Consider the following 26,424-nt stretch of genomic DNA (forward strand, 5'->3'; position numbering starts at 1 on the left):
ACCAGGCTGTTGCTTGGAGCGGCCCGCAGGCCCACATATACCTGGTTGATGGGGTTCTGGGAGTTCTTCTACTGCCCAAGCCCGGTCCGAGGCCAGGCTTGACTTGTGAGAGTTTGGTCCACCAGGCTGTTGCTTGGAGCGGCCCGCAGGCCCACATATACCTGGTTGATGGGGTTCTGGGAGTTCTTCTACTGCCCAAGCCCGGCCCGAGGCCAGGCTTGACTTGTGAGAGTTTGGTCCACCAGGCTGTTGCTTGGAGCGGCCCGCAGGCCCACATATACCTGGTTGATGGGGTTCTGGGAGTTCTTCTACTGCCCAAGCCCGGCCCGAGGCCAGGCTTGACTTGTGAGAGTTTGGTCCACCAGGCTGTTGCTTGGAGCGGCCCGCAGGCCCACATATACCTGGTTGATGGGGTTCTGGGAGTTCTTCTACTGCCCAAGCCCGGTCCGAGGCCAGGCTTGACTTGTGAGAGTTTGGTCCACCAGGCTGTTGCTTGGAGCGGCCCGCAGGCTCACATATACCTGGTTGATGGGGTTCTGGGAGTTCTTCTACTGCCCAAGCCCGGCCCGAGGCCAGGCTTGACTTGTGAGAGTTTGGTCCACCAGGCTGTTGCTTGGAGCGGCCCGCAGGCCCACATATACCTGGTTGATGGGGTTCTGGGAGTTCTTCTACTCCCCAAGCCCGGCCCGAGGCCAGGCTTGACTTGTGAGAGTTTGGTCCACCAGGCTGTTGCTTGGAGCGGCCCGCAGGCCCACATATACCTGCTTGATGGGGTTCTGGGAGTTGTTCTACTGCCCAAGCCCGGCCCGAGGCCAGGCTTGACTTGTGAGAGTTTGGTCCACCAGGCTGTTGCTTGGAGCGGCCCGCAGGCCCACATATACCTGGTTGATGGGATTCTGGGAGTTCTTCTACTGCCCAAGCCTGGCCCGAGGCCAGGCTTGACTTGTGAGAGTTTGGTCCACCAGGCTGTTGCTTGGAGCGGCCCGCAGGCCCACATATACCTGCTTGATGGGGTTCTGGGAGTTGTTCTACTCCCCCAAGCCCGGCCCGAGGCCAGGCTTGACTTGTGATAACTTGGTCCACCAGACTGTTGCTTGCAGCGGCCCGCAGGTCCACATATCCACTACAGTCCGGTTGGTCCGGCACTTCTTGTAGGAAACGGTCCAACTGGATACTGGAATATGTAACATATGTGATATAACTCATGGGATGTAACTCAAACTTGTGATCGTAAAAGAATCTTAATCACCTGTGATTAAGTGGTTAATAACTCTTTAAGATTTAATAACTCTTAATAACCTGTCTATCGTTTTCTTGACATCTGGGAATAAGAGTTTTGCTCGTCTTCTAAGATATCTAAGGCCATAGCTTAGTGGGCTAGCAGCTGTGATAGGCCCGACCGTCCAAAGTGGTTGGGCACCATTCCTTTGCCCCCCGATCCCATTCTATATCCTTATCCTGGCCCCTTCCCAGTGCTATATAGTCGTGATGGCTTGGTGCTTTCTCCCCTGATAATCCCTCCCTCCATGTGATTAGTGATCTTACTTATTAGCACTCTTCCAAACATTGTTATAATGTGTTATCTTTGTGGAGTGGAGCGTTGTATGTTGTTTTAAGTGATAACAGGGATAACATCAGGGATAACATCAGTATGTAGGCTAAACATCCGCCTCGAAAAAGCTGTTTAACGCATGTTAAACAGCTTTTTTTTGCTTTTTTTTTTGTTTTTTTGGATGCATATAGACTTGCAGGAGCCAATTAAGTCCTGGTGCAGAGTGCATGGGCATGCTGTCTATGGCTACTTTACAATCCTTAAGGTGACAGCTGATATATGAATTTGTTGGGATCATTGATCTTTAGAGTGTGTGTGGGGGGGGGAGGGGGGGGGGAGGAAATCAGGGGGAAAGTGCCAAGCCATTACGACTATATAGCCCGTGGAAAGGGTTAGGATATAGGATAAGGGTTTGGGATGGGTGGTGGGGTGGTGGGGAGTTGGGTGCGTGTATTCTGTGAGGGGGTGAGTGGTGTGTGATATACCAAGATAACATGTTTCGCTTCTCACGCTCTTCTCTGCCGTATAGAGCACTCAAGTGCACTCAAGACGGACAGTGACTCTCACCCTTATGACGTCTCACTCAGTGCTGACAAGCAAGAACATTCCCAAGGAAGCAGCCAATTAGATAACACAAAAGTGTGGACCTGATGGGGGCCAATTCTCTCCCCACCCAATTGGCAATTACCTAACTACCTCTACAATGCTACCTAACAACCCCCCCCGCCCCCCCCCCTACATTTACCCACAAGAAAATAAACTCGCAACTTTTCCACTAAATGATGTAGTTATCAATGTTATCAATATTCCTTTTTTTTGTCATTGCAATCTTGGAATCATGGAACATATCTAGCTGCAACATGGATAGATTTCATTTTCTGGGTCGTGTGAGTGGTTGTAAATCCGTGCGATGATTGAGTTCTGGTACGGTGGGGGGGGTGGTTATCTTGAGATGGTTATCTTGAGATGATTTCGGGGCTTTATTAGTGTCCCCGCGGCCCGGTCCTCGACCAGGCCTCCACTCTCCCCAGGAAGCAGCCCGTGACAGCTGACTAACACCCAGGTACCTATTTTACTGCTAGGTAACAGGGGGCATAGGGTGAAAGAAACTTTGCCCCATTGTTTCTAGCCGGCGCCTGGGATCGAACCCAGGACCACAGGATCACAAGTCCAGCGTGCTGTCCGCTCGGCCGACCGGCTCCGGGTATACCCACAGTTACAACGTTCTTACAACGTTGTATAAAAAAAAAGAGAAAAAATAAACATTGTGGTCAGTTTTTTTTTTGAGTAAAGAGGATGGAGAGACACAGGCGAAGGGATGAGTTGGGAAAGGGGAAATATATATAGTACTCGCCTAGTTATATGAGTCGGTGATAACCCACGGATGATATAGGCGATAACGCGATAACCTGCGATAACCTCTCTCAGGTTACCAACCGGAGTGGGTACCAACCTGTCCTCTTACAAAGAACGTCGCTTTTCGTTCCTTGGCGTTCTATAAGGCCAAACTAATCGTCGTACAAGAAAATGGAAGCGGTTGATGAAATTACGTACTGTCCCGTTTTCTGTTTTGGGTCCTCTGGTTGATTAGGAGAGACTACTTTAACTTGACCGTTTTTTTTGCCGTTTGGGAAACCTTATGAGGACATTGGGATGGTAGCCTGTATGGTCGGGCCATGGTAGGCTGCCTACACACCGTAGGTGTCCACCATCCCAGCTCACTGTTGAGAGTCTAAGCTATGCTGCTAGATCGGCGTTCAATCCCCGACATTCCAAGTGCTTGGACACCATTCCTTCCCCCCCAATCCCATCCCAAATGCAGGCGAGGAGTCACAATAACGTGGCTGAAGTATGTTGACCAGACCACACACTAGAAGGTGAAGGGACGACGACGTTTCGGTGCGTCCTGGACCATTCTCAAGTCGACAATCGACTTGAGAATGGTCCAGGACGGACCGAAACGTCGCCATCCCAAATCGTGATATCCTGACCCCTTCCAAGTGCTATGTTATCGTAATGGTTTAGTGCTTCCTCCTCATAGTTCCCTTCCCTACCCTGGCTCCTCCCTAATACCATTGCCCTTCACAAGGATATTTTCAACAAGCCACGTCATGCATGGTAATTTAAATGTGAAAGTTGGTTGTCACACGGGAGAAATTGTCTCTTGCGGGGCAGCGGAAGCGTTTTGTGGAGTTTGTCACATGAATACATAGCGGACGTGTTAGTGAAATGGTGGTGTGAAAGCGTAGGTGTTTCTTAATTGAGGACATCCGTGCCAGCGGTTTGTCATGTGACACATATAACCAGCCGGCCGGGTGGTGGGTATGTGGGCCTGCGGGCCGCTCCAAGCAACAGCCTGGTGGACCAAACTCTCACAAGTCAAGCCTGGCCTCGGGCCGGGCTTGGGCAGTAGAAGAACTCCCAGAACCCCATCAACCAGGTATATGTGGGCCTGCGGGCCGCTCCAAGCAACAGCCTGGTGGACCAAACTCTCACAAGTCAAGCCTGGCCTCGGGCCGGGCTTGGGCAGTAGAAGAACTCCCAGAACCCCATCAACCAGGTATATGTGGGCCTGCGGGCCGCTCCAAGCAACAGCCTGGTGGACCAAACTCTCACAAGTCAAGCCTGGCCTCGGGCCGGGCTTGGGCAGTAGAAGAACTCCCAGAACCCCATCAACCAGGTATATGTGGGCCTGCGGGCCGCTCCAAGCAACAGCCTGGTGGACCAAACTCTCACAAGTCAAGCCTGGCCTCGGGCCGGGCTTGGGCAGTAGAAGAACTCCCAGAACCCCATCAACCAGGTATATGTGGGCCTGCGGGCCGCTCCAAGCAACAGCCTGGTGGACCAAACTCTCACAAGTCAAGCCTGGCCTCGGGCCGGGCTTGGGCAGTAGAAGAACTCCCAGAACCCCATCAACCAGGTATATGTGGGCCTGCGGGCCGCTCCAAGCAACAGCCTGGTGGACCAAACTCTCACAAGTCAAGCCTGGCCTCGGGCCGGGCTTGGGCAGTAGAAGAACTCCCAGAACCCCATCAACCAGGTATATGTGGGCCTGCGGGCCGCTCCAAGCAACAGCCTGGTGGACCAAACTCTCACAAGTCAAGCCTGGCCTCGGGCCGGGCTTGGGCAGTAGAAGAACTCCCAGAACCCCATCAACCAGGTATATGTGGGCCTGCGGGCCGCTCCAAGCAACAGCCTGGTGGACCAAGCTCTCACAAGTCAAGCCTGGCCTCGGGCCGGGCTTGGGCAGTAGAAGAACTCCCAGATTCCCATCAACCAGGTATATGTGGGCCTGCGGGCCGCTCCAAGCAACAGCCTGGTGGACCAAACTCTCACAAGTCAAGCCTGGCCTCGGGCCGGGCTTGGGCAGTAGAAGAACTCCCAGAACCCCATCAACCAGGTATATGTGGGCCTGCGGGCCGCTCCAAGCAACAGCCTGGTGGACCAAACTCTCACAAGTCAAGCCTGGCCTCGGGCCGGGCTTGGGCAGTAGAAGAACTCCCAGAACCCCATCAACCAGGTATATGTGGACCTGCGGGCCGCTCCAAGCAACAGCCTGGTGGACCAAACTCTCACAAGTCAAGCCTGGCCTCGGGCCGGGCTTGGGGAGTAGAAGAACTCCCAGAACCCCATCAACCAGGTATATGTGGGCCTGCGGGCCGCTCCAAGCAACAGCCTGGTGGACCAAGCTCTCACAAGTCAAGCCTGGCCTCGGGCCGGGCTTGGGCAGTAGAAGAACTCCCAGAACCCCATCAACCAGGTATATGTGGGCCTGCGGGCCGCTCCAAGCAACAGCCTGGTGGACCAAACTCTCACAAGTCAAGCCTGGCCTCGGGCCGGGCTTGGGCAGTAGAAGAACTCCCAGAACCCCATCAACCAGGTATCAAGCAGGTAAACACAGTTCACAGCTGTTGGTATAAAATACGGGCTCACCATAGCCCGTGCTACTTGGAACTTTGTTCCAGGTAGCGAATCTTTATATACAATGTTGGCATAGTGCTACAAAGTTGTTTATAACAATAATAACCTTAGGGGGTTGTGAACAAATCCACAAGGGTCGTGACGAGGATTCGAACCTGCGTCCGAGATCATCCCAGACGCTGCCTTAATCGACTGAGCTACGACATGGTCAAAAGAATTGCAACCAGAAGTTCTACTGCCCTTACTTGGACCCTGCAGCCTCTCCGAGACACAAACCATTAAGATTAAGGCAGCGTCTGGGATCGTCTCGGACGCAGGTTCGAATCCTCATCACGGCCCTTGTGGATTTGTTCATTTGATGCATCAGGCTATTGTGATCTCTGTGTGTAATTGGGGTTGTGAAGTTTCCAAGCCCGTCAGCTGTTCAATATATGTGAACAAAGCCGCCATGATTAAGTAAATATGTATTTCGTAATTTAGTTACATAAATGATTCATTCTGGGTCAAGGGAAGGGAACTATCAGGGGGGGAAAGCGCCAAGCCATTACGACTATATAGCACTGGGAAAGGGGTTAGGATAAGGATTTGGGATGGGACGGGGGGGAAGTAATGGTGCCCCAACCAGTTGGACGACTGGGGATTGAACGCCGACCTGCAGGAAGTGAGGCCGTCGCTCTACCGTCCAGCCCAAAGTGGTTGGGTGAATTCTGGGCTCAGGAACACGAGTAGACTTTTATTGTGTTGCTTCAATATTTGTTCTCGTGGTACAGAGAACAAATTAGGTTTGTTCCCCTCTCGGCTCACAGTGAACATTATCTTTAAATTACTTGTTCATCTGTTGACGTTGTCTGACATGTTCACCTGTTCACGTTCACTGGCATGTTCTTCTCTGATGATGATTCTGATGAAATGTGTTCTGAAGACTTTTTTTTGGAGGGGAGTTACAATAGGGGATTGTTCTTCCCTTTTCGTGTTAGGGAGAGTGTAGGGAGGGTGTGGAATGGCTTTGTGTAGGTTAGAGAGGGTGTAGGAACATTTGGAGTGGCTTAGTATAGGTTAGGGAGGGTGTAGGGACATTTGGAGTGGCTTAGTATAGGTTAGGAAGGGTGTAGGGACATTTGGAGTGGCATAGTATAGGTTAGGAAGGGTGTAGGGACATTTGGAGTGGCTTAGTATAGGTTAGGAAGGGTGTAGGAACATTTGGAGTGGCTTAGTATAAGTTAGGAAGGGTGTAGGGACATTTGGAGTGGCTTAGTATAGGTTAGGAAGGGTGTAGGGACATTTGGAGTGGCTTAGTATAGGTTAGGAAGGGTGTAGGGACATTTGGAGTGGCTTAGTATAGGTTAGGAAGAGTGTAGGAGCATTTGGAGTGGCTTAGTGTAGGTTAGGGAGGGTATAGGGAGGTGTGGGTTGGCTTGGTGTAGGTTAGGGAGGGTGTAGGAACATTTGGAGTGGCTTAGTATAGGTTAGGAAGGGTGTAGGAGCATTTGGAGTGGCTTAGTGTAGGTTAGGGAGGGTATACGGAGGTGTGGGTTGGCTTGGTGTAGGTTAGGGAGGGTGTAGGAACATTTGGAGTGGCTTAGTATAGGTTAGGAAGGGTGTAGGAACATTTGGAGTGGCTTAGTATAGGTTAGGAAGGGTGTAGGGACATTTGGAGTGGCTTAGTATAGGTTAGGAAGGGTGTAGGAGCATTTGGAGTGGCTTAGTATAGGTTAGGAAGGGTGTAGGAGCATTTGGAGTGGCTTAGTATAGGTTAGGAAGGGTGTAGGAACATTTGGAGTGGCTTAGTATAGGTTAGGAAGGGTGTAGGAACATTTGGAGTGGCTTAGTATAGGTTAGGGAGGGTGTAGGAACATTTGGAGTGGCTTAGTATAGGTTAGGAAGGGTGTAGGAACATTTGGAGTGGCTTAGTATAGGTTAGGAAGGGTGTAGGGACATTTGGAGTGGCTTAGTATAGGTTAGGAAGGGTGTAGGAACATTTGGAGTGGCTTAGTATAGGTTAGGGAGGGTGTAGGAACATTTGGAGTGGCTTAGTATAGGTTAGGAAGGGTGTAGGAACATTTGGAGTGGCTTAGTATAGGTTAGGAAGATTGTAGGAACATTTGGAGTAGCTTGGTATTAGGGATGAATATATCCATCCCCGCTACAAGGGCTACCGAAGATAAGGGAACGATAAGGCCACCGATAAGAGAGGACCATACGGGTTATACACATACACAGTCCGGTGTTCCCATGGTTGGTGTAACAATACACTACATGACGTCACAGTGTAACGAACCAACCCGTTCTCACACTTTCGTATAGTCAATATTGACTTATTAAATACGTCCATATGTGACATACTAATTTATTGTGAATATTTTAGTTTACCTTGAAAAGCTTCATAGAAAACACCGACCTTACCTAACCTTCTTAGTATGTTAAGATAAGCATCTTATTGCTTCTTAATTACAATTATTACTTAACGTATTATAGGTATACGTTAAGTAATAATTGTAATTACGAAGCAATAAGATGCTTATCTTAACATACTAAGAAGGTTAGGTGAGGTCGGTGTTTTCTATGAAGCTTTTCAAGGTAAACTAAAATATTCACAATAAATTAGTATGTCACATATGGACGTATTTAATAAGTCAATATTGACTGTAAGAAAGTGCGAGAACGGGTTGCAACAACCATTCAGCTGTTGGCCTGGAGTGAAACAATGCCGTCCGAACTATGTGGTTCGCGGCTTGCCTGGCCTGATTGGCTTTTTTTTCAGGGATATTCCTGCGCGGGCCATGATTGGACTTAACGATGGGGTCTGGCTGGACTGGCATATATATTGCTTGTTAGTAGACTTGAGTGATTAGGCTGGAACTTGCGAACAAATGAACAAATCCACAAAGGGCCGTGACGAGGATTCGAACCTGCGTCCGGGAAGTTCCCAGACGAATGTGTAGTGTAGTGGGACATGTGTTTGGGGACTACATATATCAGCCTATAGTCTCCATACGATGATAGTACCTATGGCAACTGTGGGTCCTATAGTATCATATTGCCACAGTACCACTATAGTACCTGTGGCAACTGTGGGTCCTATAGTACAATATTGCCACAGTACCACTATAGTACCTATGGCAACTGTGGGTCCTATAGTACCATATTGCCACAGTACCACTATAGTACCTATGGCAACTGTGGGTCCTATAGTACAATATTGCCACAGTACCACTATAGTACCTATGGCAACTGTGGGTCCTATAGTACCATATTGCCATAGTACCTATGGCAACTGTGGGCGGCGTATATGAAATTTAGATTGTTTAAAAAAAATCTTTTTGCATTATTGACTTTGTCCAGAGCCAAAGAAAGAATGGAATAACCTAACCTAACTTTTCATAGGCCTATTGTATAGTATAATATATATATATATATATATGTCGTACCTAGTAGCCAGAACTCACTTCTCAGCCTACTATTCAAGGCCCGATTTGCCTAATAAGCCAAGTTTTCCTGAATTAATATATTTACTATAATTTTTTTCTTATGAAATGATAAAGCAACCCTTTTCTCTATGTATGAGGTCAATTTTTTTTATTGGAGTTAAAATTAACGTAGATATATGACCGAACCTAACCAACCCTACCTAACCTAACCTAACCTATATTTATAGGTAAGGTTAGGTTAGGTAGCCAAAAAAAGCTAGGTTAGGTTAGGTTAGGTAGGTTAGGTAGACGAAAAAACATTAATTCATGAAAACTTGGCTTATTAGGCAAATCGGGCCTCGAATAGTAGGCTGAGAAGTGCGTTCTGGCTATTAGGTACGACATATATATATATATATATATATATATATATATATATATATATATATATATGTCGTACCTAGTAGCCAGAACGCACTTCTCAGCTTACTATGCAAGGCCCATTTTGCCTAATAAGCCAAGTTTTCCTGAATTAATATATTTTCTCTAATTTTATTCTTATGAAATGATAAAGCTGCTCATTTCATTATGTATGAGGTCATTTTTTTTTTATTGGAGTTAAAATTGACGTAGATATATGACCGAACCTAACCAACCCTACCTAACCTAACCTAACCTATCTTTATAGGTTAGGTTAGGTTAGGTAGCCGAAAAAAAATAGGTTAGGTTAGGTTAGGTAGGTTAGGTGGTCGAAAAAACATTAATTCATGAAAACTTGGCTTATTAGGCAAATCGGGACTTGCATAGTAGACCGAGAAGTGCGTTCTGGCTACTAGGTACGACATATATATATATATATATATATATATATATATATATATATATATATATATATATATATATATATATATATATATTCAGTTAAGTCTAAGTGTATGCTAGGCCTAGGATGACATATTTAAGCCTAAGACTGGTTAGGTTGTAGTTTTGTGTAGCCCTTTAAACTACCTATGGTGGGGATCCGGTTGGCCGAGCGGACAGCACGCTGGACTTGTGATCCTGTGGTCCTGGGTTCGATCCCAGGCGCCGGCGAGAAACAATGGGCAGAGTTTCTTTCACCCTATGCCCCTGTTACCTAGCAGTAAAATAGTTACCTGGGTGTTAGTCAGCTGTCACGGGCTGCTTCCTGGGGGTGGAGGCCTGGTCGAGGACCGGGCCGCGGAGACACTAAAAAGCCCCGAAATCATCTCAAGATAACCTATAGTACAAAATGTGGACTTTTTATGGTCTACAATACTTACATTCCATCTAAAATTTGCCATTTATGTCCACCCAAACTCATTCATATGTCTAACCTACGCTTGAAACACCCAACTGTCTATGCTACCCGTGAATTTGTTCCATACATCACCACTCGTGTTTTCCAAACCAGTATTTACCCAGGTCTTTCTTGCATCTGATTTAGGTGGCATGACCTGGCTTTAAGGCTCCTCCTGAGAAAGGGCCAGTATTCACCAAGCATTAACTTGTCCATTGACGAAGCCTGTACATCTTTCGTCACTTATGGTGGCTTAAGTCTGAATTAAAGAGTTTATAAGTTTGGGAACTATTCAACTGATTGGTCAACCGACGAATATAATTGTTATAAGAATCTCGTAAGTCTTCTTCGGAGCTCATAAAGTGTTGTAATAAATGTAACCTAATTGACTATGATTAAGATGTACAGGCTTCGTGTTAGGCCCTGGGGCCAGATTCCCGAAGCAGTTACGCAAGCACTTACGAACGTGTACATCTTTCCTCAATCTTTGACGGCTTTGGTTACATTTATTAAACAGTTTACAAGCATGAAAACTTGCCAATCAACTGTTGTTATTGTTATAAACAGCCTCCTGGTGCTTCGGAGCTCATTAACTCTTTAATAACTGTAAACAACGCCGCCAAAGATTGAGAAAAGATGGGCAGGTTCGTAAGTGCTTGCGTAACTGCTTCGTGGATCTGGCCCCAGGTTCGTAAGTGCTTACGTAACTGCTTCGTGGATCTGGCACCAGGTTCGTAAGTGCTTACGTAACTGCTTCGTGGATCTGGCCCCAGGTTCGTAAGTTTTTCCGTAAGCGTAACTGCTTCGTGAATCTGGCCCCAGGTTCGTAAGTGCTCCGTGGATCTGGCCCCAGGTTCGTAAGTGCTTCGTGGATCTGGCCCCAGCCAGGTTCGTAAGTGCTTCGTGGATCTGGCCCCAGGTTCGTAAGTGCTTCGTGGATCTGGCCCCAGGTTCGTAAGTGCTTACGTAACTACTTCGTGAATCTGGCCCCCTCATCTTCTCTAGCACCGTGTTAATTGGCCAACAAGCTGTGAATGAGGTTAATCACCTGATAGCTTTTAGAGCTGGGTTAATGGCTGTTAACTGTATCATTATATACTCCCTTGTTTGTCTCTGTTTGACCCTTGACCCTGTTCATTGTTTATGTCTGTGTTTGACCCGTGACCATGTTTGTGATTTGTAGATGTGGACAAGCTGGGATCCACCTCGTCCCGCCCTGTGTCCCCATGTCCCAGTGACGTCAGTTCCTCTGACCAATCACACGCCTCAAATCTGTCACGTGTGTCGTCGCGGCTGCCAATCAGGGCCCTGCATGTCTCTGGCCCCGCCCACTCAGGCTCCATCACTTCCCTCTGTAAGTACGACTTTCGGGATGGGCTTTCCTCCTCCTGTTGCGCCTATGGCACCTTTGTTATGCTGCTTGTGTCACCTCTGTCATGCTGCTTGTGTTACCTCTATCATGCTGCTTGCGTCACCTATGTCACCTGTGTCATGCTGCTTGCGTCACCTATGTCACCTCTGTCATGCTGTTTGTGTTACCTCTGTCATGCTGCTTGTGTCACCTCTGTCATGTAACTGATTATGTCACCTTTGTCATAGTTCTTGTCACCTCTGTCACATTATTGCTTATATCACCCCTGGCATGTCATTCCCTGTCATTTGTCACAAGATTGAGTGTGTCACCTGTCATGTTAATGTTTGTCACCTGTCATGTCATTGTGTGTCACCTCTTAGTTATTGCTGTATAACGATATGTCTTATACTCATGCAACCTCAGTCCCCTCTATATAACGGCGGAGTAGAAGACCTTTATGTTATGTTATTAAATATAATGTTATTAAGTTATTAAAACAAGACTAAAAACCAGTGGGGACAAGTAAGCAAAACTAAAGAACAGCGCATCGCACACACCACCACTCACGAGGAAGAAAACTTTAAGAAACCGGTAAGATCACACGTTAAACCTTCCGCCCACTCCGCCTCCATTGATTAAGATTAAGCCGCCCTAGAGGTGGCACGGGTATGAATAGCCCTTAAGGATGAGACGAATTATGTTTCAGATTTAGCTACTCAGATCGAAATGTCCATGCAGCACGGTCTATGGTGAGCCCGTAATATGAAGTGTTCCGCCTCCAGATCCTGTAGCTAGTATATACCTTCACAACGTTGTGCGGCAGCACGGGGGGACCGTCTTCACAGGGTGCTTCCTCACGGTGTCCCTTTTCACTTTGTCCTTCCTCAATACGATGACCAAAGCTCGCCCCCTCACCGCTACCCGCAGCGGGGGCAACAACCCCCCACCTCGCAGAACCAGCAGCGTGAGGCGTGGGTTTACAGGAGGAGGCAACGAGGCCCCAACACCCTGTACAGGGAGGACAGGCACCACAGGAACCTCCAGGAACGTCATCCTCAGAGAACACGCAACACCCGTACTCCTCCACGTGGGGGAGCACCCACACCCGCAGCGGCACATGCAGAATCCTCCGGGACCACTAAAGAGTTGAAATCCTCCTCCCTGAGGAGATTCACACGTTCCACTATGCCAGCACGGCACACTGCAGCCAGGTGCCCCGACAAGCAGCACCGGGAACACATACGGGGCTGACCAGCATAGAAAACCCAGACGTAGAGCCCCATCAGCATTACAGAGGACGGGCCGGCAGCTGTAAGTCCCATGGTGAGCCTCCTGCCCCATTTGGTGTGCCTTTTAGATAGCCAGAAGAAATCACATTCATACGGATGTTCAACACACGCCCAAACTGTCCAAAATAACGTCTTTTCAGGTCGTCCGGACACTCAAAGGGCGCACCGTGGACACTCACATACGTTGTTGTTCCACTACGATCTGATATGGCCAGTCCCAGCATGCCCAAGCAACGTGAGGGAGCACCGGTCAAAACGCTGGATAAAATCTGTGAAGACGTCCGCGGTGGGTAGATATGATCCGCTCACCACCGACCTCGGCCACAGCAACACGCATAACATCAAACAATGCTACCACCACAGCTGGGTTGTCCAGAATGCCGGAGAATTCGAGGCCAGCCATTAACGACCGCTTTACAGGATGGTAAGGGCTCCCCCGTCACGCAAGCCCACACGGGCGGAGGCCCCCGCAAACATCACCACCCAACCCGTCCTCTTAAAAATAACTTCGTATGCGCGCTATGGCCAAAAGTGGGCGTAATTTGATATGAAATCGACTCACAAAAGTGACGTACTGTCCCGTTTTCTGTTTGAGTCGTCCAGCTTACTCGGAAAGGTTAGAAGAGGAAACTTTCAATTAACGTTTTTTTTATAACGTTTTGAACCTTTATGAGAATTTCCTGCCCACCTAAGACCAACGACCGCTCACAACACCTGGCTGATAAAGAAAGACTGCAGAGCTCAGCAGACATGACCACTCCCTCTGACGGTCGAAAGGCGAATCCAATATATACAATGTTCAACAATACACCAGCAGCACTCGAATACAGAATTCAAATAAGAAACACAACTGTAACTCAATACAGTAGCACGAAATACAATATTAAAGACATGCATAATTACATTACAGGAAATCAGTCAAATCAAAACTTGAGCTACAACACATATATGTCGTTACACATCACACACCAACCCGGTAGAAACATATTAACATATTAACTAACCTAACCTAACCTAACCTAACCTAACCTAACCTAACCTAACCCGGTAGAAACATATTAACATATTAACTAACCTAACCTAACCTAACCTAACCTAACCTAACCTGGTAGAAACATATTTATAGCATCAACAACACAGCAATAATTACCACTTAAACAATAATGATCACTTAACTGTTTCTAGACAGCATAGAAACAAGGTATCTTGAGGTTATCTTGAGATGATTTCGGGACTTTTTAGTGTCCCCGCGGCCCGGTCCTCGACCAGGCCTCCACCCCCAGGAAGCAGCCCGTGACAGCTGACTAACACCCAGGTACCTATTTTACTGCTAGGTAACATGAGCATAGGGTGAAAGAAACTCTGACCATTGTTTCTCACCGGCGCCTGGGATCGAACCCAGGATCACAAGTCCAGCGTGCTGTCCGCTCGGCCGACCGGCTCCCGACATACACAGTATAAAGTGCAGGACCCATCCAAACACGCGGGCCGTTACTCCACACATCACAAACAAACAAGCAAGCAGAGCTAAGAACACATAACCAAGAAATTACACATAAGAACTGAATCACGCAGCAGCGACACATCCCAACGACATAAGACAACGATATAACGATTTAACAGTTTCCGTGGTGTAGTGGTAAGACACTCGCCTGGCGTTCCGCGAGCGCTATGTCATGGGTTCGTATCCTGGCCGGGGAGGATTTACTGGGCGCAATTCCTTAACTGTAGCCTCTGTTTAACGCAACAGTAAAATGTGTACTTGGATGAAAAAACGATTCTTCGCGGCGGGGATCGTATTCCAGGGACTTGCCCGAAACGCTACGCGTACTAGTGGCTCTACAAGAATGTAACAACTCTTCTATATATCTCAAAAAAAAAAAATATATATTATTACGACCACAGGCAATTACAGGCCTACATAAATTAAAAAAAATATTGCAATGGAGCCTCGCACTTACCAGAATGAACACAGCAGATGCCCTAATGCCCAGCATGTGCAGAAGGGACTCGTACACATACCAAAAGACAGCTCCTGTTGTCTTGGAGTCAGAAATGTCCCACTGATAGTCAGCCAAACAGCTCCCCCAGTCCAACGACTGGTTCAACCCCGACCATCCTGTGAACTACGTAATCTAGCAGAACCTTGTACAGTAGTACGGGCCAGGCATGTCAAACTGAGAGCCCCCAGAGGGCCATATTGGCCACATTTGTGTTGTCATGAGGGCCACACACCACAACTGAGGGTCCCCAGAGGGCCATATTGGCCACATTTGTGGTGTCATGAGGGCCACACGCCACAACTGAGGGTCCCCAGAGGGCCATATGGGCCACATTTGTGGTGTCATGAGGGCCACACATCACAACTGAGGGCCATATGGGCCACATTTGTGTTGTCATGAGGGCCACACATCACAACTGAGCGTCCCCAGAGAGCCATAGGGGCCACATTTGTGGTGTCATGAGGGTCACACACCACAACTGAGGGTCCCCAGAGGGCCATATGGGCCACATTTCGGCTGTCATGAGGGCCTCACACCACAACTAATTGAGGTCATATAATACAAATTATTACAGAACATTTTGATCACTTAGAAACATACAATGAACACACAAATTGTTTAGCAGCGAGCCACCATTCATGAATGCAAATGAAGTAGTTTAACAAAGAAAAACAAAGAAATTGTAAACAGCAACATAGACTTCTATGCAACAGCAACAAATACATTATACACAAATTACAATTGTTCAAAATGAACATTTATTTACGATAATTCAATCACTTTTAGTATTGTGACCTTAAGCCATTAAGCGTGACCTTAAGCCATTAACCGTGACCTTAAGCCATTAACCGTGACCTTAAGCCATTAACCGTGACCTTAAGCCATTAACCGTGACCTTAAGCCATTAACCGTGACCTTAAGCCATTAAGCGTGACCTTAAGCCATTAACCGTGACCTTAAGCCATTAACCGTGACCTTAAGCCATTAAGCGTGACCTTAAGCCATTAACCGTGACCTTAAGCCATTAACTGTGACCTTAAGCCATTAACCGTGACCTTAAGCCATTAACTGTGACCTTAAGCCATTAACCGTGACCTTAAGCCATTAACCGTGACCTTAAGCCATTAACCGTGACCTTAAGCCATTAACTGTGACCTTAAGCCATTAACCGTGACCTTAAGCCATTAACTGTGACCTTAAGCCATTAAGCGTGACCTTAAGCCATTAACTGTGACCTTAAGCCATTAACCGTGACCTTAAGCCATTAACCGTGACCTTAAGCCATTAAGCGTGACCTTAAGCCATTAAGCGTGACCTTAAGCTATTAAGCGTGACCTTAAGCCATTAACCGTGACCTTAGGCCATTAAGCGTGACCTTAAGCCATTAACCGTGACCTTAAGCCATTAAGCGTGACCTTAAGCCATTAACCGTGACCTTAGGCCATTAAGCGTGACCTTAAGCCATTAACCGTGACCTTAGGCCATTAAGCGTGACCTTAAGCCATTAACCGTGACCTTAAGCCATTAACCGTGACCTTAGGCCATTAAGCGTGACCTTAAGCCATTAACCGTGACCTTAAGCCATTAAGCGTGACCTTAAGCCATTAACCGTGACCTTAGGCCATTAAGCGTGACCTTAAGCCATTAACCGTGACCTTAAGCCATTAAGCGTGACCTTAAGCCATTAACCGTGACCTTAGGCCATTAAGCGTGACCTTAAGCCATTAACCGTGACCTTAAGCCATTAAGCGTGACCTTAAGCCATTAACCGTGACCTTAGGCCATTAAGCGTGACCTTAAGCCATTAACCGTGACCTTAAGCCATTAAGCGTGACCTTAAGCCATTAACCGTGACCTTAGGCCATTAAGCGTGACCTTAAGCCATTAACCGTGACCTTAGGCCATTAAGCGTGACCTTAAGCCATTAACCGTGACCTTAAGCCATTAAGCGTGACCTTAAGCCATTAACCGTGACCTTAGGCCATTAAGCGTGACCTTAAGCCATTAACCGTGACCTTAAGCCATTAAGCGTGACCTTAAGCCATTAACCGTGACCTTAGGCCATTAAGCGTGACCTTAAGCCATTAACCGTGACCTTAGGCCATTAAGCGTGACCTTAAGCCATTAACCGTGACTTTAAGCCATTAAGCGTGACCTTAAGCCATTAACCGTGACCTTAAGCCATTAAGCGTGACCTTAGGCCATTAAGCGTGACCTTAAGCCATTAACCGTGACCTTAAGCCATTAAGCGTGACCTTAAGCCATTAACCGTGACCTTAGGCCATTAAGCGTGACCTTAAGCCATTAACCGTGACCTTAGGTCATTAAGCATGACCTTAAGCCATTAACTGTGACCTTAGGCCATTAAGCGTGACCTTAAGCCATTAAGCGTGACCTTAAGCCATTAAGCGTGACCTTAAGCCATTAAGCGTGACCTCAAGCCATTAACCGTGACCTCAAGCCATTAAGCGTGACCTTAAGCCATTAACTGTGACCTTAAGCCATTAACTGTGACCTTAAGCCATTAACTGTGACCTCAAGCCATTAACTGTGACCTTAAGCCATTAACTGTGACCTCAAGCCATTAAGCGTGGCCTTAAGCCATTAAGCGTGACCTTAAGCCATTAAGCGTGACCTTAAGCCATTAAGCGTGACCTTAAGCCATTAAGCGTGACCTCAAGCCATTAACCATGACCTCAAGCCATTAAGCGTGACCTTAAGCCATTAACTGTGACCTTAAGCCATTAACTGTGACCTTAAGCCATTAACTGTGACCTCAAGCCATTAACTGTGACCTTAAGCCATTAACTGTGACCTCAAGCCATTAACTGTGACCTTAAGCCATTAACTGTGACCTCAAGCCATTAAGCGTGACCTTAAGCCATTAAGCGTGACCTTAAGCCATTAAGCGTGACCTTAAGCCATTAAGCGTGACCTTAAGCCATTAGATATATACACCAATCAGACGACCGATGTCTCTAGATACCCCTGGAGATGACGAGGGGGTGGGGGGGCAGGGGGGTCTGGGCTCCCCTCTTGACCACTATAGGCCTAAAGGGAACCCATAAACGCCTCTTCTCCTACACCCTCTATTAACAGTGACACTAACAACCCCCCCCCCCAACCCCCCCTTAAACCCCTTATCTAACGGACACGTCTCAGTCCTGTTCTGATTCCCTCTCTCTGATGTCCTGATCTCCATTGGTCCGGCTCAGGACCACAAAAAACCGACCCAGGACTATGCATTGCGAAAATGAACACATTTCGTAACACTTGAGAACACCCGTTATCCCACAAGAACAAATGAAGAACACCCCTTTCATAGTATTCTTCATGTGGCCAAACAGAATGTAGAGAACAGTATGAACAAAATAGTGAATGTAGACACACTGATACACCTTGACGTGTCTGGTGTGTGTGTTCTTACTGTGTTCTAGTGTGTTTGTTATGTATTTTGACATGTTTATGGTGTAATTTACATATTTATTATGTATTTTGATGTGTTAATTGTGTATTTTGATGTGTTAATTGTGTATTTTGATGTGTTAATTGTGTATTTTGATGTGTTAATTGTGTATTTTGATGTGTTAATTGTGTATTTTGATGTGTTTTTTCATATTTTTTAATGTCACCTGCTTCACAATTGATACTGATCATCTGTTATGGTAAATTGCTTTATTAATATATATAATAATTCTAGTTCTGTGTGGAACAGACCCGCTCGTTAGAACGTTCAGGTGTCACTATCACCCTCACCCTCACCCTCACCATCACCATCACTGTCACCATCACCATCACCATCACCACCACCATCACTGTCACTGTCACCATGACCATCACCATCACTGTCACCATCACCACCACCCTCACCATCACTGTCACCATCACTGTCACCATGACCATCACCCTCACCATCACTGTCACCATGACCATCACCATCACTGTCACCATGACCATCACCATCACTGTCACCATCACCCTCACCATCACTGTCACCATCACCATCACCACCACCATCACCATCACCACCACCATCACTGTCACCATGACCATCACCATCACTGTCACCATCACCACCACCACCACCACCACCACCACCACCACCACCACCACCACCATCACCATCACCACCACCATCACCATCACCACCACCCTCACTATCACCCTCACCATCACCATCACCATCACCACCACCATCACCATCACCCTCACCATCAGCATCACCCTCACCATTACCCTCACCATCACCATCACCATCACCATACCAGCTCAGTGGAGGAAGGTGAACGGTGCCATAATTGCTCACTGTTAGACTGTGTTGGGCAATGTTGGGTTTGTTGCAGTATTCTGTGACCTTTACTCTCTATACCTGCCAGAGTCTATACCTGCCTCAGTAAAATATAGTTTTTCTCCTCTTTATTGGGTAATATGTTTTTCGTGGTTAGCTTGTTACAACACCTGTGTGTGTGTGTGTGTGTGTGTGTGTGTGTGTGTGAGTGTGTGTGTGTGTGTGTGTGTCTGTGTGTGTCTGTGTGTGTGTGTGTGTGTGTGTGTGTGTGTGTGTGTGTGTGTGTGTGTATTGTGACGGTAAAGTGTTGGAGTGTTGATGTTCGGCAGTCCTCCAATGGCAGGTGGCAATGCCTTGTCACACCTACAGAAAAAAAAAGAGACTGCTTGCCTGTTTGTCTGCGGTAAGGTAATGGGAAGACACAAAACACTAAATATAAACAATGAAATTCTAATTACTCTAGAAAACAAGATATGAACAAAGACAATCCCTTGGCTTACGTAAAATTCAAAACAAGTCAACAAACAAAACAACATGAATAATTAATGAATGTGAAATTTACTCTAAAATAAAATGAATTGCAAGACAATAATAATGATAATCAGGTGCTGAGAATACTGGCTAAAGCTGCCACCTCCCTTAGTACACGACAGCCAGGGCTTAGTCTACCAGAGAGAGATGTCAACTTCTAAGAGCACAGAGATATTCGGAGGAGTATGGCGTGAGCTGGCCCAGACGTCGACTCAGGTAGGGGGCGTGAGTGCAGGTGCAGGTGTTGTCGGCGATACACCAGCCAATCAGGAGCAGGCAGGCGGAGAATGGGTAGTTTGCTCGTTGACGACGGGCGGAGCCGGCGTGTCGGGTGGTGCAAGGTACGCTTTGCTTCCTGGGCAAAACGTTTGGCGATACTGGTGGACGTATCTTCAATATAGTATCTTGTACTTGTAAAATGACGTGCATGATATAGGGAAGAGCAGGCTCAATCTCTCTTGAAAGAGATTATCGTCACAGTATCCTAAGGAGGAGATGTAAGCTAAGGTTTCACAATCCTAATGTTCTTCTACTCAGTTATCTGAAGGTTGTCCCTAGGTGACTGTTCCCCTCCCCCGCCCCCCACCTAGGGCTTTACACAGGTGCCAGTTCAGGTGATGAAGGGTAGCGCTCAGGTGAGTGTCCCCCCTAACCCCCCACCCACTCCCCTGGCCTCCAAGCCCTGGGTAAATAATTACCATATACAGGATTACTCTTGCTATAAAAAAAACAGGTGTATTTTTAACCTGCCAAATGGGAGGTCTCGTTTATTTAGATTCAACTGTTGCATATTTTTGTCTTTGAGATATGGGCTTTAGACAGTTTTATTTTATATTTATAAACTGGAGAATAGAGAATGTTCCTGACAAGTGGAACTCTGAACCCTCTCTAAGTATACTCCAGGTATGCTTACAGCTCCACCTATATGCCAAGTATGCTCCATGTATACACCAGTGAGGATACAGAAACAATTGGTTCCCAGTGCAGGGGATTTTTAAAGAGCACCCAACAGCCCGTGTGAGTTACAGACCCTGAAACCTGGCGCACAGGTTATTGATTGGTGCAGCCCTGAGGCGCGGCACTCCTGGCACTCCTGGCACTGGTCATGGTCTTCCATGACTGTGGCGAGGCACTCCAGGCACTGGGCATGGTCTACCATGACTGTGGCGAGGCAGGAGAGGCACTCCTGGCACTGGGCATGGTCTACCATGACTGTGGCGAGGCACTCCTGGCACTCCAGGCACTGGTCATGCTATAGTTGAGCATGGGTACATCAACTGGGTACTAGGTGATGTACCATGGCTAAGATAGGGGGGGGGGATAGCCAGAGGGGGGGCGGCGGCCTAGGTTGCTATAATTACCAGCCTCTATACCAGCAGTTGGGTAGTTAGGGAAGGTTAGGGTCGTTGGTCTAAATCCTGCGGCATCGCTAGACCTGAAGCCAGATTCACGAAGCAGTTACGCAAGTACTTACGAACCTGGGGCCAGATTCACGAAGCAGTTACGCAAGTACTTACGAACCTGGGGCCAGATTCACGAAGCAGTTACGCAAGTGCTTACGAACCTGGGGCCAGATTCACGAAGCAGTTACGCAAGTACTTACGAACCTGGGGCCAGATTCACGAAGCAGTTACGCAAGTGCTTACGAACCTGGGGCCAGATTCACGAAGCAGTTACGCAAGTGCTTACGAACCTGGGGCCAGATTCACGAAGCAGTTACGCAAGTGCTTACGAACCTGGGGCCAAATTCACGAAGCAGTTACGCAAGTGCTTACGAACCTGGGGCCAGATTCACGAAGCAGTTACGCAAGTGCTTACGAACCTGGGGCCAGATTCACGAAGCAGTTACGCAAGTGCTTACGAACCTGGGGCCAGATTCACGAAGCAGTTACGCAAGTGCTTACGAACCTGGGGCCAGATTCACGAAGCTGTTACGCAAGCACTTACGAACCTGCCCATCTTTTCTCAATCTTTGGCGGCTTTGTTTACAATTATTAAACAGTTAATGAGCTCCGAAGCACCAGGAGGCTGTTTATAACAATAACAACAGTTGATTGGCAAGTTTTCATGCTTGTAAACTGTTTAATAAATGTAACCAAAGCCGTCAAAGATTGAGGAAAGATGTACACGTTCGTCAGTGCTTGCGTAACTGCTTCGTGAATCTGGCCCCAGGTTCGGAAGTACTTGCGTAACTGCTTCGTGAATCTGGCCCCAGGTTCGGAAGTACTTGCCTAACTGCTTCGTGAATCTGGCCCCAGGTTCGTAAGTGCTTGCGTAACTGCTTCGTGAATCTGGCCCCAGGTTCGTAAGTACTTGCGTAACTGCTTCCTGAATCTGGCCCCAGGTTCGTAAGTGCTTGCGTAACTGCTTCGTGAATCTGGCCCCAGGTTCGTAAGTACTTGCGTAACTGCTTCGTGAATCTGGCCCCAGGTTCGTAAGTACTTGCGTAACTGCTTCGTGAATCTGGCCCCAGGTTCGTAAGTACTTGCGTAACTGCTTCGTGAATCTGGCCCCAGGTTCGTAAGTGCTTGCGTAACTGCTTCGTGAATCTGGCCCCAGGTTCGTAAGTGCTTGCGTAACTGCTTCGTGAATCTGGCCCCAGGTTCGTAAGTGCTTGAGTAACTGCTTCGTGAATCTGGCCCCAGGTTCATAAGTACTTGCGTAACTGCTTCCTGAATCTGGCCCCAGGTTCGTAAGTACTTGCGTAACTGCTTCGTGAATCTGGCCCCAGGTTCGTAAATACTTGCGTAACTGCTTCGTGAATCTGGCCCCAGGTTCGTAAATACTTGCGTAACTGCTTCGTAAATCTGGCCCCAGGTTCGTAAGTACTTGCGTAACTGCTTCGTGAATCTGGCCCCAGGTTCGTAAGTGCTTGCGTAACTGCTTCGTGAATCTGGCCCCAGGTTCGTAAGTGCTTGCGTAACTGCTTCGTGAATCTGGCCCCAGGTTCATAAGTGGTTCGTGAATCTGGCCCCAGGTTCGTAAATACTTGCGTAACTGCTTCGTGAATCTGGCCCCAGGTTCGTAAGTGCTTGCGTAACTGCTTCCTGAATCTGGCCCCAGGTTCGTAAGTACTTGCGTAACTGCTTCCTGAATCTGGCCCCAGGTTCGTAAGTACTTGCGTAACTGCTTCGTGAATCTGGCCCCCCGCCCCCTTGGCTTGTTACAGAAGTCAGTGGTAGTTCGATCGTTAGTGTTTAGCCCTAAAACAAAATATGCTCCTAAACGCCCACTTTACGTCCTACGTAATATCTGGTGTCAGTGGGAGCAGGTCTTAAAGTTTTGCCTTTGGTTTACTGACACCCTTGGTGGAATGGGGTCGTATCTGCTGATTTATGTACCTTTGGAATGTCTAGGTAATACGTGTACCGGTGTGTTTTAGGGTTATTTATTAATTTGGTAGAGAAGGTGGTGGTGGTTGTGGGAGGGGGGAGGGGGGGGAGGGGGGACCTGGGGGGGGGGGTTAGGGGGGATGGGGGGGGGGTCGTTTAGTTGGTGTAATACAATCATCACTCGTTATCCTGGCTTAGTTTAGGATAACGAGTGATGAGCCTACCTTATTTCCTCTCTTTATCTCTCTGTCTCTCTCTCTCTGTCTCTCTCTCTCTCTCTCTCTCTCTCTCTCTCTCTCTCTCTCTCTCTCTCTCTCTCTCTCTCTCTCTCTCTCTCTCTCTCTCTCTCTCTCTCTCTCTCTTTCTCTCTCTCTTTCTCTCTCTCTCTCTCTCTCTCTCTCTCTCTCTCTCTGGCTTCGTTGCTATCATATAAGGAGCAGGATAACCCAGGAACCAACTGTGTGCCAGAGTCTTCATGTGAATGATATCCCGCTTAACAACTTCCAAATGTGTGTGAGTCTGTCTAGGAATGAGTGATATCTGATGAAGTGATGTTCGTGAGAAAGGTAGAAACATGAGACTGTGTGATGTCTCAGAAGTGTTGTGTCACGGGCGCCAACTACTACTGGTTGTCCACGAAGTTGGGCCAGGTGCAGAACTTTGACAATGCTGGTCCTGTTCATAGCAGTAAGTCCACTAACATCAGGACGAGATAACCACATGACTTCTTCATTGAAGGTTATCTTGAGATGATTTCGGGGCTTAGCGTCCCTGCGGCCCGGTCCTCGACCAGGCCTCCTTTTTGTTACATATTCCCCAGGAAGCAGCCCGTAGCAGCTGTCTAACTCCCAGGTACCCATTCACTGCTAGGTGAACAGGGAGCATCAGGGTGAAAGAAACTGCCTATTTGTTTCTGCCGTCACCGGGGATAGAACCCGGACCCTAGGATTACGAGAACAGAGCGCTGTCCACTCAGCTATCGGGACCCCCTCTGTGTGTGTACTCACCTAATTGTGCTTGCGGGGGTTGAGCTTTGGCGCTTTGGTCCACCTTTGGTCTGTGTGTGTGTGTGTGTGTGTGTGTGTGTGTGTGTGTGTGTGTGTGTGTACTCACCTAGTTGTGTTTGCGGGGGTTGAGCTCTGGCTCTTTGGTCCCGCCTCTCAACTGTCAATCAATTGGTGTGCAGGTTCCTGAGCCTATTGGGCTCTATCATATCTACACTTGAAACTGTAGCGTGTGTGTGTGTGTGTGTACTCACCTAATTGTGCTTGCGGGGGTTGAGCTTTGGCTCTTTGGTAGCTGTGTGTGTGTGTGTGTGTGTGTGTGTGTGTGTGTGTGTGTGTGTGTGTGTGTGTGTGTGTGTGTGTGTGTGTGTGTGTGTGTGTGTGTGTGTGTGTTTCTTTCTTTTTATGTTAGCTAAGTTAATATCTTTGCCAGGGAACTTTTTTTTTATTAACAAGCTTAGATATCCACAGCAATGTGCAGCTCGTCTTATACCATATGTGAAATTACAGAGTATAGATCAAGGGATTATGAGTTGGTCTAATATCCCCGTCTCACAGGAGGGTTAGTCATACATGGAGTCAGTAGAGGCTAGTAGAGTGAACTAGCCTGCACTAGCAGACTCTAATAGGGTAGTAGAGTCTAAGAATATCTTACAATATTCTTGAGAGTAAGAAGTAAGGACCACAGTACCTCATACCATTTGGTCTGAAATCATCGATAAGTTGGCATGGTTGGTAGAGCGTTGGAGAGAATGTGCTGGCTCTTGTTCACATAGTTCACCGTTGGAATGTTCACCTTTGGGGACACCTTACCTGCAGCCACCTGCCACAGGTAACCTTTGGGGACACCTTACCTGCAGCCACCTGCCACAGGTAACCTTTGGGGACACCTTACCTGCAGCCACCTGCCACAGGTAACCTTTGGGGACACCTTACCTGCAGCCACCTGCCACAGGTAACCTTTGGGGACACCTTACCTGCAGCCACCTGCCACAGGTAACCTTTGGAGACACCTTACCTGCAGCCACCTGCCACAGGTAACCTTTGGGGACACCTTACCTGCAGCCACCTGCCACAGGTAACCTTTGGGGACACCTTACCTGCAGCCACCTGCCACAGGTAACCTTTGGGGACACCTTACCTGCAGCCACCTGCCACAGGTAACCTTTGGGGACACCTTACCTGCAGCCACCTGCCACAGGTAACCTTTGGGGACACCTTACCTGCAGCCACCTGCCACAGGTAACCTTTGGGGACACCTTACCTGCAGCCACCTGCCACAGGTAACCTTTGGGGACACCTTACCTGCAGCCACCTGCCACAGGTAACCTTTGGGGACACCTTACCTGCAGCCACCTGCCACAGGTAACCTTTGGGGACACCTTACCTGCAGCCACCTGCCACAGGTAACCTTTGGGGACACCTTACCTGCAGCCACCTGCCACAGGTAACCTTTGGGGACACCTTACCTGCAGCCACCTGCCACAGGTAACCTTTGGGGACACCTTACCTGCAGCCACCTGCCACAGGTAACCATATCCCAGCCTAATTCTGGCAATTAGAGTGTCTCACTGTTTAGTCGATATTTCGTGCTGCCTCGTATATATGGTCCTTCGGTTTTAAACATAACTCTTTACACTCGTTGTGCTTGCAGGGGGGTTGAGCTCTGGCTCTTTGGTCCCGCCTCTCTCAACCGTCAATCAACTGATGTACAGGTTCCTGAGCCTATTGGGCTCTATCACTCGTACTTTCTGGCCCTGTGAGCTTCCCCTCTCTCTTCTGTCTTCCCTAATTTAATGGATTGTAATGCCCAGATCTTAACTCCATCTTATCTCCACATCACATGCCGTGGTAGCTGCCTTGACTGTGTTATCATGCTGGCCAACACTGATGTGAGATGTTGGCCATATAAATGAGACTATGAACTTCCTGCTCCGAGTATTAATGATGTTTATAATGGCTGTTACAACATTCTCTGTTTTGCATGTTGGGTCGTGAAGTTTTTTTTTTATTATTATTATTTTCTACCACAGACGTGGCCAGACATTTAACAATGCTAACCAGCATATATACATTTTCTTCTGTCCTCCATGGACAGGGTTAGAGAAGGGTTAAACATATAGTTCAAGGGTTTATTGAACACTCAACCACAGAAGGTGATTCGGTGCTTTTAAAATGCTAAGCTAACCTACATACGTAAATACATAGATACACAGATTTACGTACGCCCTACATAAAGTGTCTTCAAGTGCTTGGGATGAGTTCCCTGGAAACACAAACCGAAACTGTCTCTCTATTTCCCGCTTGTTACAACTTGTAATAAAGTTGTTACATCTTGGCTTAACGTGTTTATGACGTATTAGAACGTTGTTACAACTTGCTATATTGGTTGTTATAACTGGTTAGGAGGTGTTAAAACTTGTTC

The 26,424-nt window shown here is 47.6% G+C and overlaps 2 protein-coding genes across 4 annotated transcripts in view; both read left to right on the forward strand.

Annotated features, from left to right (window-relative positions):
* The window catches only part of LOC138352571 (U1 small nuclear ribonucleoprotein 70 kDa-like), a 9,104-nt gene extending 6,901 nt beyond the window's left edge, over positions 1 to 2,203 (forward strand). The window contains exon 4 of the mRNA XM_069305060.1: positions 2,082 to 2,203. Within this exon, the coding sequence (XP_069161161.1) occupies positions 2,082 to 2,203 (122 nt within the window). The remainder of the gene's footprint in view (positions 1 to 2,081) is intronic.
* The window catches only part of LOC123771323 (microtubule-associated tumor suppressor 1 homolog), a 358,321-nt gene that overhangs the window by 40,560 nt on the left and 291,337 nt on the right, over positions 1 to 26,424 (forward strand). Inside the window, exon 3 of one of the 3 annotated variants that reach the window (XM_069305205.1) lies at positions 11,382 to 11,552. The exons of the other annotated variants lie outside the window; for them this stretch is intronic. Within the exon in view, the coding sequence (XP_069161306.1) occupies positions 11,382 to 11,552 (171 nt within the window). The remainder of the gene's footprint in view (positions 1 to 11,381; positions 11,553 to 26,424) is intronic. 3 annotated transcript variants of the gene reach the window in all.

The sequence above is a fragment of the Procambarus clarkii genome, chromosome 54 (assembly GCF_040958095.1).
Source record: "Procambarus clarkii isolate CNS0578487 chromosome 54, FALCON_Pclarkii_2.0, whole genome shotgun sequence".
Lineage (NCBI taxonomy): Eukaryota > Metazoa > Arthropoda > Malacostraca > Decapoda > Cambaridae > Procambarus > Procambarus clarkii.